The 17,143-nt window shown below is 45.1% G+C and overlaps 1 protein-coding gene across 1 annotated transcript in view; it reads left to right on the top strand.

Annotated features, from left to right (window-relative positions):
- The window catches only part of LOC105022611 (Rho guanine nucleotide exchange factor (GEF) 4), a 97,756-nt gene extending 83,519 nt beyond the window's left edge, over positions 1-14,237 (top strand). The window contains 11 exon segments of the mRNA XM_034289304.1: positions 4,689-4,840; positions 9,842-10,021; positions 10,364-10,558; positions 10,954-11,133; positions 11,279-11,511; positions 11,599-11,728; positions 11,897-12,028; positions 12,260-12,503; positions 13,116-13,193; positions 13,486-13,595; positions 13,598-14,237. Of these exon segments, the coding sequence (XP_034145195.1) occupies positions 4,689-4,840; positions 9,842-10,021; positions 10,364-10,558; positions 10,954-11,133; positions 11,279-11,511; positions 11,599-11,728; positions 11,897-12,028; positions 12,260-12,503; positions 13,116-13,193; positions 13,486-13,595; positions 13,598-13,723 (1,760 nt within the window). The 3' untranslated portion in view covers positions 13,724-14,237.
- Positions 14,238-17,143: the final 2,906 nt, after the last annotated feature.

Raw genomic sequence — 17,143 nt, 5'->3', positions numbered from 1 at the left:
GCCAACCACACTGACTGGACTAGGAGACCAAACACACTGACTGGACTAGGAGACCAAACACACTGACTGGACTAGGAGGCCAACCACACTGACTGGACTAGGAGACCAAACACACTGACTGGACTAGGAGACCAAACACACTGACTGGACTAGGAGACCAAACACACTGACTGGACTAGGAGGCCAACCACACTGACTGGACTAGGAGACCAAACACACTGACTGGACTAGGAGACCAACCACACTGACTGGACTAGGAGACCAAACACACTGACTGGACAAGAAGACCAACAGTACACAGCATGGGATGCTGGGTAAATCACTGCTGTTCAAGAGCTGCAGGCTATATGCTCAGATCCTTTGGCTCATAGGTGAATATTCATGTCACTTGGTTTGGTTGAGACATTCTTGTAGGTGGGTGGGATGTCATTTAGGGCTGAGAGGAATGGATGCTTGTCATGGCAACCAGCCAACCAGTCCTGCAGCTTTCTGGGAGCTTCTGTAGAAATGTTGTGTGGGCTGAGTCATAGTTGGGAGGGACAGAGGGCAAGAGTGTGTGATGAATAGCGATGGTGCGAGAGGTGTGTGTGCAAGAGAGACTGATAGACAGCGAGAGGTGAGAGTGTAAGAGATAGAAAATTGCGAGAATTGGGTGACAGAAAGGAAATGCTGTGATAGGAAGATAGAGAAGATGACTCAGGGTTTTGGGGTGTAGATACAGAATAGTAATGAAAAGGAGGGAGGGATAGAGGGAGACAGGAATGAGGGAGTGACAGAGGGAGGAGGACATAGACAAAGTAGGGAGACAGAACAGTGAGGGAGGGATAGAGTGAGGAGTGAGGGAGTGATACAGTGAACTCACATTACAGTCGTACTTCTGCTCTGTTTGTCTCAGGGTTCGTCTGTAGCAGAGAGTCTTGGGAGAGGGAGCTGGTGTGGGACTGCCTCCAGGGGCAAACACACTGGGGCCTGCTCTGTCACTGTCTGTTGGCATCACACACACACACACATAGTTAGCAACTCTGCAGGGTAAACATGAACATCTCTTCTGAATAGTTGAAAAGCTCTTTCCCTCTACCTCTCTGTGTCTCTCACGGTTGGCTGTGGCTCATCGCTGAACGCGGAGGAGGGACTGTTTTTCATTAAAGTAGTTGGATGTGAACCTGCCCTGAGGTTACTCCCCCCCCCCCCTTTCTGTGTCTCTTCTCTCTGTTCATTGCTGTTTCTCCCTGTCTCTCATTGTCTCTGTCTATTGCTGTCTCTCTGTATCTGTCTCTGACTGTCTGTAATTGCGTCTCTCCTTTTCTTTCTTTCTCCACGGTCAGTGGTCAGTGCTACTGTCTGAGCCAGGCTATCCCCCGGTCAAGTGGGACCAGCCAATTGCATGCTGTGCTACTGCCAGCCAAACACAAACCACAAATGAATATGCAGCCTCACACACTCATTCACTCAGGAATGCACATGCCCACTCCTGTGCCTCTGAAGCGCTCGGCATGTATTGAGTGTTTGCTGACATATCTGATTGGGTAATAAACTGTTCTAAACAATTTACAGGAAGTCTGAATGAATACAGCTCCTTTTAAACCAGAGGTTCCCAAAGTGTGTTAGGGGGCTTTGGAGACACTTAATGCTGCCACCCATACACCTTTTGGAGTAGGTGAACAATTTCGGGAAGATGAACAATTTCAACAAAATTACTTTGAATAACATTAGGTACAAAACCGAACAAGCCGAATCCTCGCTCACAGTTAAAACAGGGCATTTGTTTAAATTGCTGCTCTCTGCATCATAATTGACTACTCCCAATAATAAGATATATGTTCCAACTAGTGTCTGAGAGAAATGCACTTCACACTGAGGGAGGCTGTTTCACCTACAGAGCTTCTCCCCTCCTCCTCTCTGGGCTAGCCTGCACCTCCTTAAAAGGGCTCCACATGGGACTGATGCTCTGTCGAAGATAAATGACCTCCCCCCCCCTCCCCCCACCTGTTTTACACCTGCCGACTTTTAGTGTGACCAGTTAAGAAATAAACTGCACCACCTCAAAATCTGTGATCCACTTCAGACCAAATCAAAAAGAGTGGTGACTTTAACACGATCCATTCATAATCTGGCAGTGGTTATTTTGTCCTCAGTTTTATCAGAACACACTGGCAATATCATCAACTTCAAAATATCACATGTATAGTAGACTATATAGAACTAAAGTAGGGATTATTCTTTAATCTCAGAAATAGGCAGTAGGTTTAAGTAATCCTTGTTCAGTCCAGTCAGCATGGACCCGTCCCGCACCTGTCTTCATGACTACGACCGTGTTTAGCAAACACATTTTCAGGACCACTATTGTTGGCACAGATGATGCAAGCTAATAATCACCCTTAACAAAACAATAGTTGAAACAGTAGACTTCCAAAATTCATCCAGAACAATCCTAGTCATCATCAATCAGGGAGAAATGTGACATTGCACAACAGTATGCATCTTGAATAATGTCCCCTCAATGTGGACAGCAGATCGTCTACTGTAATTGTGCCCCTACATGATGAGGGGGGCCTCTTCTACACATGTGCTTGCTCACGCACACACACACACACGCCATTGTTCCAAAGACAAACCAAATGTTTTCATGTGTCCTTGGGAAGATATGTAGGTTTAGAGTGGGAGTAGAGTAATGTGTATTTCAAGGTAACAGGGTTCTCAGAGAGGGGTGGGGGGGTAGCTGACGTGATTGACAGGGGAATCTAAAGTATCTCAAAGGATTCATTTGTTTGGAAGGATGTATTTCCTTTGGTCTAATCCCATCGGGATACTAGCCTTGGTTGCTCTAATACAGCAAAAGCAATCACTGTCACTGAGCAGAGATGACAATGGGCTAAGCACAGCAGAAACAATGGGAGGAATAAAGGCTTGTCTAGATATCAAATCACAATGTATAAAACAATATCTTGGCAGAGGCCTTGTTCTGTTCCATATAAACTCTCCCACTTTACCTCGCTCTCCCATCACAATGATATTTTAAACAATATAAATGCTGTCATTCTCAGATATACCTCAATGATTATCACTTATACAAAAGGTATTTAAAAAAAATAATAATTAGAAGGCTCTCCAAAATAGTGTGGAAATTCCTTGTTGAGAATTTCTATGTGTTTTTTAAATATTATCAGCCCCCAGATTCCAGTTTGACAGACTATACTATTTCCTAGCCCATCCTTTTATACATGGGACGCAAAGAGCAATCTGGCCCAGACATTTACAGGCTCACATAAATTAAGGCCACTTGATACCTGGAGTTGTGCCAGTCTGCAATGGACTATCTGAAGCAGGCAGTCATTGACTGTGGGTTACACTGCCCCCCAGAGGGTAAGACTAGTACTGCCTCATCATTATGGAATAGGAGATCGCAGTTTCGACAGTGTGCAATGTTGAGATTAAATTCCATGCACCTGTTGTGATGGCTAAACTAAAAACACATTATACGGCGTCTCAATGTAAATAAGGATAATAAAAGGGCAGGAAGTCTACTGTTTCAACTATTGTTTTGTTAATACATGATTCTGAAAACAAACAAAGCACTGTATAACTTTTGATGGTTAGCTTTTAAGTAAAACAATTAATAAAAATGATGTAGAATAATTGCGCACATAGCCCAAACTGATTAAGCGATTCCTATTCAGCATCTGAACCCAAGAGAGTTTTTCATTCTTAAAGACAGCTCAAGTGGAAACGGATTTAGGATACACTACTAAATTGCAGCTAAGCTGTTGGCATTGAATATGTATTTTTTTAATAGCAGATTGATGCGCAGAATCCGTTTCTGCTGGTTGCCGGAGGGAGTCTGAACACTGTGTGTTCTCATTACGCCTAGGTCCCTCTCTCGACCCTGATTTGTCAGCACATGGGCTCACCGTGGCAACAGCTGCTTGTAGATCAGGGATGTGTTGATAAGGTTTGACAGAAGGACAGACAGACAGGAGAATATTTATAGCCTGTGTCTGCATGGAAGGTATCTACAGTCAGGGAGATCACTGTGATTGTGCCATTAGAAGGGAAATGAGTCTGTTAGTCTCTATCTGAGTCTGTTTCTGTCTGTCTGTGAGGGTGCGCTTATTGTTTGTGTCAGGGTGAGGTTGGGGACAGGGGGAGAGTGTAGTCAGAGTGAGGATGGGGTCAGGCTGAGGATGGGGACAGGGTGAGGGTGTGGTCAGGGTGAGGTTGGAGACAGGGGGAGAGTGTAGTCAGGGTGAGGTTGGAGTGAGGATGGGGTCAGTCTGAGGATGGGGACAGGGTGAGAGTGTGGTCAGGGTGAGATTGGGGACAGGGTCAAGATGTGGTCAGGTTGGGGTCAGGGTAGGTTGACATAATGCTACTGGTGTGTCCTCTTTCATGTTCAGTACGATTGATGGCATTGTCTCAGTTAGAGACCCAACTAGGCCGTAGGGAATGACAAAGCAGATCACAAGAACAAGGATGGAACTGTGCTGCACACTCTTTTATCAGACCTTCCTGCAGTAACTGCTAGAGTTTTGAAGATGTTGTTGTATTTGCAGTATAGTAGGTTACATTTCCATATTCAATATTCTAACATGGTAATCTCAAGTGGGATGAGACTGCGGGTTTGATTTCAAATAGTCTCTGCTCTCTCCCCCTAATTCTCTCCCTTTTCTCTCTTTTCCCCCCTCCCTCAGCGGTGATAGTTCCAGATGGGGGTGGAGACAAGGCCGGTCAGGGCCTGGGTGATGATCTCGGCAGTGACGAGGACCTGTATGAGGAGTTCCGCAGCTCTGGACATCGCTTCGGACACCCTGGGGGAGGTGGAGAACAACTGGCCATAAATGAGGTAGACTTTTGTTTTCTTACTCCCTCTCACAGACACATTCATTCTTTCACTCACTCTCTCTGTGTCTCTCTTTCTCTAAACACTGTCTGACTTGCTGCATTGGCTACAAACCTACCCTGCAGTGCCGCAGTGCTCACTCAGGTTCCGCATGTTTTCCAACGTGTCCATGAGAGTCATTTGCTGGGTTTTCCTTCTCTAAATGACTTGTAGTTGGTACTTTTGTTGGTAAAGAATGTGACTTTGGGTGTGATGAAATCCCTGACTTGCTGACCCGCTGTGTTCATAAAGAAGCTTCCTGAGACATCATGGTGCATTGTGGGTAGACTACAGCATATGCGAGTCCCCAGCTCTAAACGATCTGGTGCTCCTTCTGAGTCCCGCCCCCTTCCTGGGTATCATGCAGAATTAACGTGACGGATTAGGACAAACACAGAAAATATTCCCCTCAGTTCTTCCCAGCGGAAGTGTTTATTGTTGTGGCTGAAATGCTGTGTATTCCTGCATACCTTTCCAGTGGCTGACAGGAGCAGAATGCTAATACACCTTGGGTAGTCCTCTCTCTCACACACACACACAGACACACACTGTATTAGAAACCTAATATATAGGATTCACTAAAGAAGTCTGCAAAGGTTAAACACCTGTGTATGCTACTCTTGATGCAATGGACATATTGAAATAACGTAGGCCAATGCAGCATCTTTTCAGTGTGGACCCATTACATGTTGCTGCTTATAAAGAATTGACAGGTTTAATGTCACAACCAAACTTTTGGAAAAGCATGTTGGTTTTCGTTTGATTAAGCTAGGGAGGTTGAAAGGTGGAAAGAGTATCGAGACCCAGTCATGCAGTGACCAGGTTGGTGAGAGAAGAGAGAGAGAGTGGCTGTCAACACAGGAGAGAGCAAGGAATGCTGAGTTTGTGCCTTGTTGCCATGGTTACCCTTTCAGGGCTCTGTGTGGTGTTTGACACCATAGAAATGCAATCTCTAGAACAGCTATGAAAAAGGAATGTTGGGGTAATTGTGTTTTCAAAGACCGGTTCCCAACACACAGATTAGGCCTAGTCCTGGTACTTAAAGGCATGGTCAAGATAGAAACATTGAAACAGCTTTTCAGTCCAGGCCTAGAGTAAATCAGTGCTGATAAAGCACCATCTAGTAGAATGTCCCCATATCTAGTATGTGTAACTTAAGGAATGATGATCACTGGGTTGGAATGACCACAAATTATCAAGTTGAATGGAGAACTATGTCAGAGGTATAGACTATCTAAACTGCAATGGAGTAACATAGTCTTCACATCATATTCAGTTTGGCTCAGTGAGGATGAACAGTGGCAGGAAGCAAATAGATCTGTGTCTACACCTGGGTAACCAGGTCAGAGAGAGAGAGGGAGAGGGCGAGAGAGAGGGGGAGAGGGCGAGAGAGAGGGGGAGAGAGGGAGAGAGAGAGAGAGAGAGAGAGAGAGAGAGATAAGCCAGAATCCCATCAATGTCATAAGATCAGCCATCGTGAAAATTAATTTTATAAAATAGCAGTATGATAATCCTGATAATAATCCGAGGTGATAATCTTAGTCACACTTGCTTTAATCAAACAGATGATGTCAGTAACGGAGTGCGAGGATATACAAACACATACCAACATATAGAAACATATACCAACATATAGAAACACATACCAACATATACAAACACATACCAACATATAGAAACATATACCAACGTATACAAACACATACCAACATATACAAACACATACCAACATATACAAACACATACCAACATATACAAACATATAACAACATATACAAACGCATACCAACATATACAAACACATACCAACATATACAAACGCATACCAACATATACAAACATATACAAACACATACCAACATAGACAAACACATACCAACATGTACCAACATATACCAACATATACAAACACATACAAACATATACAAACACATACCAACATAGACAAACACATTCCAACATATACAAACACATACCAACATATACAAACACATACCAACATATACAAACACATACCAACATATACAAACATATACAAACACATACCAACATAAACAAACTTATACAAACACATACAAACATATAAAAACACATACCAACATATACAAACACATACCAACATATACAAACACATACCAACATACAAACATATACAAACACATACCAACATATACAAACACATACCAACACATACCAACATATACCAACATACACAAACATATACAAACACATACCAACATATACAAACATAAACCAACATATACAAACACATACAAACATATACAAACACGCAGCCTACATAACCCCTCCCTTTCCACACACACAGTCTATTATTCGGCATCCGCCTGCTCCCTCCTCCCCCTCATCCCTCTCCCCACCCCCGCCCTCCCTGGGGTCGTTGAGGCACTCCTCATCCACTTTGGTAGCTAGGATACGGAGACACACTCAGACGCCTGATTGGCTGCTGGAGGTGAAAAGAAAAAAAAGAGGAAAAAAAAACAGCGAGAGGGAGTTGGATGGATGGTGGTGCTAGTGTATCTTCAGGCAGACCCCAGCACCATTTTAGCTTTAGAGTACACATAAAAGGGCGAGACAGAGAGAGACAGAGAGGTAGGGAGTGAGAGAGAGAGAGGGAGAGAGAAAGAAAAAGGGCTGCCATGTTAGAGGAGCTCAAATAGCTGCGTGGACGTAACCCAGAAACAGGAGGAGGTTGGAGGGGAAGGGGGCCGAGGAGCGACAGAAGAGGACGGCGGACGAGAACAACAACAAAATGAGAAATGAAATGAGGAAGATGCAGCATCAGCTCCACCTCGCATCCTGACAAGACCGAGGAGGAGTGGGGACGGAGAGGAGAGGAGAGAGGAGGAGAGAGGACGCCCAAAACAGCGGGAGGGGGAGAGAAGGGCAGAGTGCTCCGACTAAGGTGCCGAGCCGTCTCCGGGAAGCAGCCCGAGGGGAGCGTGGCGGAGAGGAGAGGACGGGAGAGGCGGAGGACGGGCCGGCTCGGTGCTGACGGAGGAGAAGAAGAGGGGGAGAGGGACGGCGAGGGGGGGAGGGGTGAGGGCCCTGCCGGGGCCTACGCCATGGCTCGCGGCGGAGGTGCTCACCGCGCCCGGCAGCATCTGGGCATCCTCAACACGTTGCTGCGCTGCAACCTCCACCCCGAGACTCAGAAGGTCGTGGTCTTCATGATCATGATGCTGCTCGTCATCATCAACGTGGTGCTCATGTTCCTCCTGGCCTTCCAGTAGACACGCAGACGTCTCGCGCGCACCCACACACACACACACATCCATATCAGCAACCGAGGAAGAGGGAGAAGAAGGAGAGGAGGGGGAGTATAGCCCCAGTGGAGTGTAGAGGTGTGGATGGGAGTCACCGTGAAGAGGACAAGCACGCAGGTAAAGCAGGGTGATGAGACGGTGCTGCTGGGTGACAGGTGCTCTCAGGGATATGTGGGTCGGCTCTGTGGTTACAGAATGTCTTTTACATTGTGTGAGGGCTTGGTTCGTTGCTAACGGCTCTCCCGTCGTGAATAGACAGTGCGGGAGAAGAAGAGCATCTCTCTACAAGGTGCTGGGCTACGTGTTGTTTGGTGTGTTCGTAGATGGTCTGGACAGAGCTGTGTCGAGTCATTCAGCAGCCAGGGTCTATGTGATACACTGTCCCAGTGTTGTATATAGCCCAAGTTACTTGGTTGAATCTATATATCATCTGGTCCATGAGCTTTGTGTTTTCTGCTTCACTGCTCATGCAAACGTCCAGCTGTACAGGGCCAGAGGAACCAGCTGTGGCGCATGTGTGTGTGTGTGTGTGTGTTTGTGTGTTAAGGAAACATTGCCGTGAGGGGTGATGAGAAGGTGGTTCAGAGAAGGTGATTTAGATGCGAGTCCGGCCCAGGTTGTTAGATGAGGGAGAATGACATGGCCCGGAGTTACTGCCAGACAAGCTGAGACGCCCCAGTGGAAGGGCTTAGTATCTTCAGATTCTTCCCCCGTTCCCTGCTGCGCACAAAAGCAAAAGCAAATGATCGTATCATTACATCTAAAATAGAATGTCTTCTTCCCGGTTTTGACTCTTTAAAAATGACATCTTGTGCTTGGTTGCATAATGATGGTAGGATCCGTGGAGAGAAGAGACGGTGTGGGCGTGTCGCCTAGCAACAGGCCCATAGTCCCCCTCGCCATGACGATGGATCGATGGCAGGGAGACATAGATCATTCGAGCCAACAGAACAGGCACAAAAATAGACGTATAGATCATATCATATTAGGGTTTCACTCAGGATATACTGGCAGTATGAAGGCCTAGCAGAAGGTTTGGATCTTGTTCTTGTAGAGATCTGTTATTGTTTGCTACTTAGCTTGGCTTCGTGAGCAACAATAAAAGACTGTGTACTTTAGTAGTGAGCTGCCTCATGCCCTATGGGTCATTCTATCTCAGTTGAGGCTTACCATTTTTATAGAAAGAATAAACAACACAAATGCCTCTCGGACGCCAGCGGTATGTTGGCGCAGTAGTGTATTGTGCGTACATTTGTGTGTGTGTGGTCATTATGGCAGTGTGAAATATGAGCACTGCAGTACTTTTATTACTAACACAGGCTCTTTAATGCTTTCTCTCTCTCTCTCTCTCTCTCTCTCTTTCCCTCTCTTATCTCCACATTGATCTTTGTCAGGCCCTCTCGGATTCAGTGGCATGGCTCTAGTAAAATCTGTGCATACCACACAGGTCCTGACTCAGTTAGCTTATCTAGCACTTTAGCTACAAGATTATAAAATTTTGTCTGTGCTAAATGTGACTTACAGGCATAATATGTATTACAATGTAGTTGTCTTTCTATTTTGTCATGGTGAAATCCAGCCCCACTGACCTCTCTCTCCTGTCTGTCCACTTTGTTGTCTCCTGTCTCTCCTGTCTGTTGTGCTGCACCTGTCTGTCTTCCTGTGTCTGTCTTCTCCTCAGCTGATCAGTGATGGTAGCTGTGTGTACGCTGAGGCCCTGTGGGACCATGTCACCATGGACGACCAGGAGCTGGGCTTCAAAGCAGGGGATGTCATCGAGGTAGTGGATGCCACCAACAAGGAGTGGTGGTGGGGACGCATTCTGGACAGTGAGGGCTGGTTCCCAGCCAGCTTCGTTCGGGTAACAAACGAAACCTTCCTTTTTTTCTTCTCTCTCCTTTTGCATTTCTCTCTCTCTCTTTCTCTCTGTCTCTGGGGAACTTGGGAAAACATATCTTTCATATCTATTATTGTTGAGGGGTTGGAAGTGCAGCTAGAACTGGAGCAGCTGTCAACAATTTGGGCTACGGTGAAGCATTCCATTGTTTTTCAAAGAGAAAGATTTATTTTTATTTTACAGAAACTAATTTTCTCAGCTGCCGCACACACGTTAATTGATAATAAGGGGGGGAAAATAAAGATCTTCTCTTCAGTGATCTGTTAGTGAGGGAGGGTGTTTAATAACACTACCTCGTCCCTGTAGTTGCGTGTGAACCAGGATGAGCCCATGGAGGAGTATCTAGCCCAGATGGAGGATGCCAGGCCTGGGGAGGAGGACCGACCCGGAGTGATCCTGGGGCCAGGCCTGCCTTGTAAGGAACAGATGAGGACCAACGTCATTAATGAGATCATGAGCACAGAGAGGGACTATATCAAACATCTCAAAGACATCTGTGAGGTCAGTAGTGTTCAGGTTATACCACGCCGGCTCTATGTCTCCACAACATTCTTTGATATGGTCCATATGAGAAACCATTTCATATTAAAAACTCTGGGGAGAATCGGAAATCTTGTTTCTCCACCAACAAAACAAACATCACACCAAATTGGAGAATTTGTGTACCAAAACAAGACAAAAAATATTCTATACATTTCAACATTCATATTTTTGGGGTTTGTTTCACGCGGAGATAGATCAGAGTCCTGTTTTTGCTACAGTCATTACTTCCCATCCTAATTAGGGCCTGTTTTTCAACAACCAGTTTGGTGAACTTAACATGTATGACGAGGTAAAATGTGTACAAACATCTGTAGAAGACGCGGTGATAGGACTCCTGTATCTGTGGTCCTCAGGGATACATAAAGCAGTGCCGTAAGCGAACAGACATGTTCACAGAGGAGCAACTACCATGTATCTTCGGGAACATTGAGGACATCTACCGTTTTCAAAAGAAGTTCCTGAAAGGTCTGGAAAAGAAGTTCAACAAGGAGCAGCCCCACCTAAGCGAGATTGGTTCCTGCTTCCTGGAACATGTGCGTATTTTTGCATAGCTATGATATCTACAAGGTCGAAACCTCCCTGGAACCCAGACATGCATGTACTCGGTTCCACCCATTTAAACCTCAGTTCTAAAGCACCTTAAAACTACCAAATGCTAACGGTCCGTTTCCTCGCCAGCAAACAGACTTCCAGATCTACTCGGAATACTGCAACAACCACCCCAATGCCTGTGTGCAGCTGTCCCGCCTGATGAAGACCAATAAGTATGTGTTCTTCTTCGAGGCCTGTCGCCTTCTCCAGAAGATGATCGACATCTCGCTGGATGGCTTCCTGCTCACACCTGTCCAAAAGATCTGCAAGTACCCCCTGCAGCTAGCCGAGCTACTGAAATACACCAACCCACAGCACAGGTAACCAAGCAGCATATTCGCAAGAACGAAAAGAGAGAGAGAGAGGGAGAGAGTGTCTAACATGGCTGTCTGTTCTGGGCCATCCAGGGATTATAAGGACGTGGAAGCTGCCCTGAATGCCATGAAGAATGTGGCCAGGCTGATCAACGAGAGGAAGCGGCGCCTGGAGAACATCGACAAAATCGCGCACTGGCAGAGCTCCATAGAGGACTGGGAGGTGAGAAACATGGGTTGTGGGCCAGAATCGGGTTGACTTGATTAACACCTGTCTCTTGTTATAATATAATACACTGTGTTAGACTGAACATGATACTTTCTGTGTCCCATGCCACATATCTCTGCTGGCTCTAACATATATGTATTGTGTGTGTTTGAACATCGTCAGGGAGAAGATATCCTCAGTAAGAGTTCTGATCTGATCTTTTCTGGAGAGCTCACGAAGATCTCCCAGCCTCAGGCCAAGAGCCAGCAGCGCATGTTCTTCCTCTTCGACCACCAAATGGTCTACTGCAAAAAGGCAGGCATTACTACTGTAACAGAATGTAACAATGTTGGGATTGAACCCAGGATGTGTAAAAACAGCTTGGGTTTGGGTTATAGTTGAACTGGGATATGGGCATAAAGCTGTTTCCGGATTGAGTTCCATTCCATGCATAACCCTCTGTGAAAAGTGCCCCCTGGGCAGCTTTTAGTTTAAAGAGTGTCTGGTTAGGAAGTGCATTAGCAGTAACAGTTCACTCCCCTGTAGGACCTCCTGCGCAGGGACATGTTGTACTATAAGGGCCGTATGGATATGGACCAGATGGAGGTGGTGGATGTGGAGGACGGGAAGGAGAAAGACTTCAACTTGTCGGTGAAGAACGCACTGAAACTACGCTCGCTGGCAGGGGACGAGGTCCACCTACTGTGTGCTAAGAAACCAGAGCAGAAACAACGCTGGCTCAGAGCCTTCCAGGATGAGAGGAGGCAGGTACAGCATGACCTCGAGACAGGTGAGACACTACACCATCGCCTGAAGTCTTTCTGACATCATCATTGTGAGCCACTGTTTCTACAAAACCGATTTGCATCTCAATTAATGTAGCTTGATGAGTTACGGCAACATCTTTGGAGCATGAATTGAAAATGGCGAGGAGCTACTCAGATACTTTAAAATGTCGGTGTGTGATATCAGCTTTAAAAAGACACTGACTTGATGTTTCCTTTCCTCTTAGTAAAATGTGAGTGTCACTCTACGGTCGTTCTATGGCTGCATTAATACTTAAACAGCCTTTCCTAGCAGGTGGTTTCGTCAGAGAGCCAGGGAACTGTAGAGACGAGAAAGGGTTGTAGGCAGCCGCTAATGGATCAGATTGTTGTAGGTCCCTCAGAAGTGGTCCTCTCCTCTGCCATTGTCTTTGGGCTTGTCCTGTACTCATGTGCATGTGCGTGTGGATGCATCTGCCTGACAACCTGGTTGTTACTTGTGGCCTCTAACTCTGAGGCTCTGCACCCGGCGGCCAAAACTGTCTCGTTCAACAGTATGGCGTCATATTAATTGGTGGCACTAGAAGAAACTAGTGGATATCCATGTTGAACTATGACCTTGCGGTTCCCCTCTCCAGGATTTTCTATAACTGAGGTCCAGAAGAAACAGGCTATGCTGAACGCCTGCAAAAGCCATCCTGCTGGGAAGCCCAAAGGTACGTCAGGGTAATGTATGGATGAGTAGCAGATGTCAGGGTAATGTATATGGATGAGTAGCAGATGTTAGGGTAATGTATATGGATGAGTAGCAGTGTTTTTTTTGTTTTTATTTTTAAAGTTCGTATGTTCGCCAATATGAATACAGATACAGTTTATCACCTCTTCAGATTCACTGATACATTTTCATTAATCACCCGCCCCCCGGCCTCTGAACACACAAACCTGTGTAACATTGAGAGGCTGAAATGGTTTGGGTTCAGAGACTAACTCTGTTCCCACCCCCCCCAGCGGTGACCCGTCCCTACTATGACTTCCTGCTCCGTCAGAAGCACCCGTCTCTGCCCAGCAGCGTGCCCCAGCAGCAGGTCTTCATGCTGGCAGAGCCCAAACGCAAGGCAACCACCTTCTGGCAGAACATCGGCAGACTGACACCTTTCAAGAAGTGAAAAGAACGCTGAGAGAGGAGGGGCGGATGAGAGAGGGAAAGAAGGACGAGTGGAGAGAAGATCCGTCTGCTCGTGCCTGAACTGACCTTTTTATTCCCAATCCTTTTTATTCTTCTGTCCTTTTTCTTTGTTATATACATAATGTTATCCGAATAGATATACTGATTATTGTGAAAGGTGAGGACGGTGATAATGATGATGACGCTATATTTTCTTTGAGAAAGCACTTTATAGGTTGGTTACAATCAGGCTTGGGAATGGTTCTCCCGGACATTGTGTATACGTTGGGAGAACGTAACTAGGACTATTATACCTTCTTCTGCAACCACAACTTCAACCAAGCACCGATTTGTACTAATACTACTACTGCTACGTGGACATGTGACTGCCACTGAGGCTCCTCGTTTTGAAAGACGTTGACTGGTAACAACAGAATTATTATTATTTTTCCCAGTGTTTTATGTTTTTGTTTTGTCAACAAATGCCAACTGTTCACAGTGCCAGATACATTTTGCTTTTGTATTTAAGTTTGTTCTGTGTCTGCTATGAAAAAAGGAGATTTGGGGGGATAAAGTTTATTGTACTCTGTGCAAAGATGTTTTCCTGTTTTATTTGAAGCATCTCCTAATATCCAGTAGTTAAGGGCTACCAAATAATTGCTACCAAATTATTTTAATATTGAGTTACAGAGATTGAGGCCTGGATTCAGTCCGAAAGTGGGTTATAGGCATTGCACCTTTTAAAGGCAACTGTGCATTTAGCTAAAATGTTTTGCAAAAATTGTAAAGATTAAACTGGAGTGCAATATCGCTTAAAAAGAAAATATACAGTATCATGCAATCAACATTTTAATCTTACATTTTGGTATAATGTATACAGTATATACTATGACGCCTGCTGTTGGCAACTCTATTGTTTTCAATATCAATCCAAACACATGGCTCACATATTTTTAATTAGGATTTTGCAAGGAAGCCAAAACAAACTGGTAGCCAGACTACTGCTTTTCAGTTCAAACCCCCCAGACAGGCTGGATCAACTACTGGGAGATCAGTCGAATGTCCCCTGAGTCTTCCATCAGCACTCTCTCATTCTCTCTCTCCCTCTGACTGTCTGCAAGACCTTTCACAAGTCTTAATTTACAGAAGGATATGCATGGGTCTCTGGTAAAACAAAGCTGTCTGTTGTGACAAAAGATGTCCTTTCTTTTTCGGCTGATGAAGAGACTACAGGCGGTTTGAAGATTCCGGGGAAGTAGGTTAGCTGGATGAGATGCTAAAAAACACCTTACTAGTGACATCTGGGGCTTTTTCATCTATCTACACTGTCCCAAAAAAAATTGAATCCACGTTTGCAAAGGTAAACTGTTTCTGAGCCGTTTTGTCGGACTGAATTATTTTTGAGCTGCAAAGATATTTTCTATTCACTAAAATCAGATTTGTTGGTATTACTATCACTTAAGACTGCCATCATTAACCATGTTTTGTAAACCAAACTATTAGCTTGTCATGCACACAGAAGTCTAAATCCGGCATTTCATTGGAGTTGTTTTCCTCAATTAAAAACAAGTAGCTCTGTGATTGACTGCTCTCCCCTGGGATCGACTGTGATGTCTGACAGAACAGTGAGGAGCATGTGTGTGTGATTCACCCCACAAAGCAAAACAATTCATTCAAACCCACCATAACAATGTTAATTCCTTTTTTTAAATATAGATTAGAGTCCACCAACTTCTAAAGATTGACCTAAATTTTACCCCGCTTTTCGGCCCTCCACAATTTTGTAAAATCCTCGATGACAGTCTTGCCTCATAGCAACTCCCAGCAGGCTCTGATGCTTTGGAGAATCTGTATGCTTAACCAGGAAGTACTTGCTTTTACCTACTCACCTGGAGGAGAATGCATTCAACAATTCCAAGTGAATTTTCAAGCACCCTACTCAAACACCCTGGTAATATACACTGAACAAAATAATAAACACAACACTTTTGTTTTTGCCCCCATTTATCGTGAGCTGAACTCCAAGATCTAAGATTTTCTTTATGTACACAAAAGGCCTTTTTCTCTCAAATATTGTTCACAAATCTGTCTAAATCTGTGTTAGTGATCACTTCTCCTTTGCCGAGATAATCCATCCACCTCACAGGTGTGGCATATTAAGATGCTGATTAGACAGCATGATTATTGCACAGGTGTGCCTTAGGCCGGCCACAATAAAAGGCCACTCAAAAATTTGCAGTTTCACTGTATTGGGGGGGGTCTGAAAACCAGTCAGTGTGACTGCACATTTTTGTGTGACCGCCATTTGCCTCACGCAGTGCAACACATCTCCTTCGCATAGAGTTGATCAGGTTGTTGATTGATGCCTGTGGAATGTTGGTCCACTCCTCTTCAATGGCTGTGGCAAGTTTCTGGATATTGGCAGGACTTGGAACACGCTGTCGTATACGCCGATCCAGAGCATCCCAAACATGCTCAATGGGTGACATGTCCAGTGAGTATGCTGGTCATGTAAGAACTGGGATGTTTTCAGCTCCCAGGAATTACAGATCCTTGCAACATGGGGCCGTGTATTATCATGCTACAACATGAGGTGATGGTTGTGGATGAATGGCACAACAATGGGCCTCAGGATCTCGGTATGCACCATCCATGAAGAGAACACCTCTCCAAAGAGCCAGATGCCATCGAATGTGAGCATGTGCCCACTCAAATCGGTTACGATGACAAACTGAAGTCAGTTCGAGACCCCGATGAGGACGACGAGCATGCAGATGAGCTTCCGTGAGACGGTTTCTGACAGTTTGTGCAGAAATTCTTTGGTTATGCAAACCAATTGTTGCAGCAGCTGTCCGGGTGGCTGGTCTCAGATGATCTTGGATTCTGGATGTGGAGGTCCTGGGCTGGTGTGGTTACACGTGGTCTGCGGTTGTGAGGACGGTTGGATGTACTGCCAAATTCTCTGAAACACCTATGGTAGAGAAATAAACATTAAATTCACAGGCAACAGCTCTGGTGGACATTCCTGCAGTCAGCATGTCAATTGCACGCTCCCTCAAAACTTGTGACATCTGTGGCATTGTGCTGTGTGATGGAACTGCACATTTTAGAGTGGCCTTTTATTGTGGCCAGCCTAAGGCACACCTGTGCAATAATCATGCTGTCTAATCAGCATCTTGATATGCCACACCTGTGAGGTGGATGGACTATCTGGGGAAGTGCTCACTAACAGATTTGTGAACAATATTTGAGAGAAATAGGCCTTTTTTGTGTGTACATAGAGAAAGTCTTAGATCTTTGAGTTAAGGTCATGATAAATGGGGGCAAAAACAAAAGTGTTGCGTTTTTAATTTTGTTCAGTGTACATTACCCAAGACCAGTCAGGAGATCAATTTACCACTTGAAAAAGAGCTATTGTAGAAATACTGCAATGTCCTATTGATTAAACTGAGACAAACATTTGTGTCTTGTGACCTGAGAGTGAAGATGGAGCCTACCTCT

Source organism: Esox lucius, chromosome 21 (genome assembly GCF_011004845.1).
Source record: "Esox lucius isolate fEsoLuc1 chromosome 21, fEsoLuc1.pri, whole genome shotgun sequence".
In the NCBI taxonomy this organism is placed as follows: Eukaryota; Metazoa; Chordata; class Actinopteri; order Esociformes; family Esocidae; genus Esox; species Esox lucius.
Note: the sequence above shows the minus strand (reverse complement) of the source record. Positions and strands in the feature narration are given on the sequence as shown.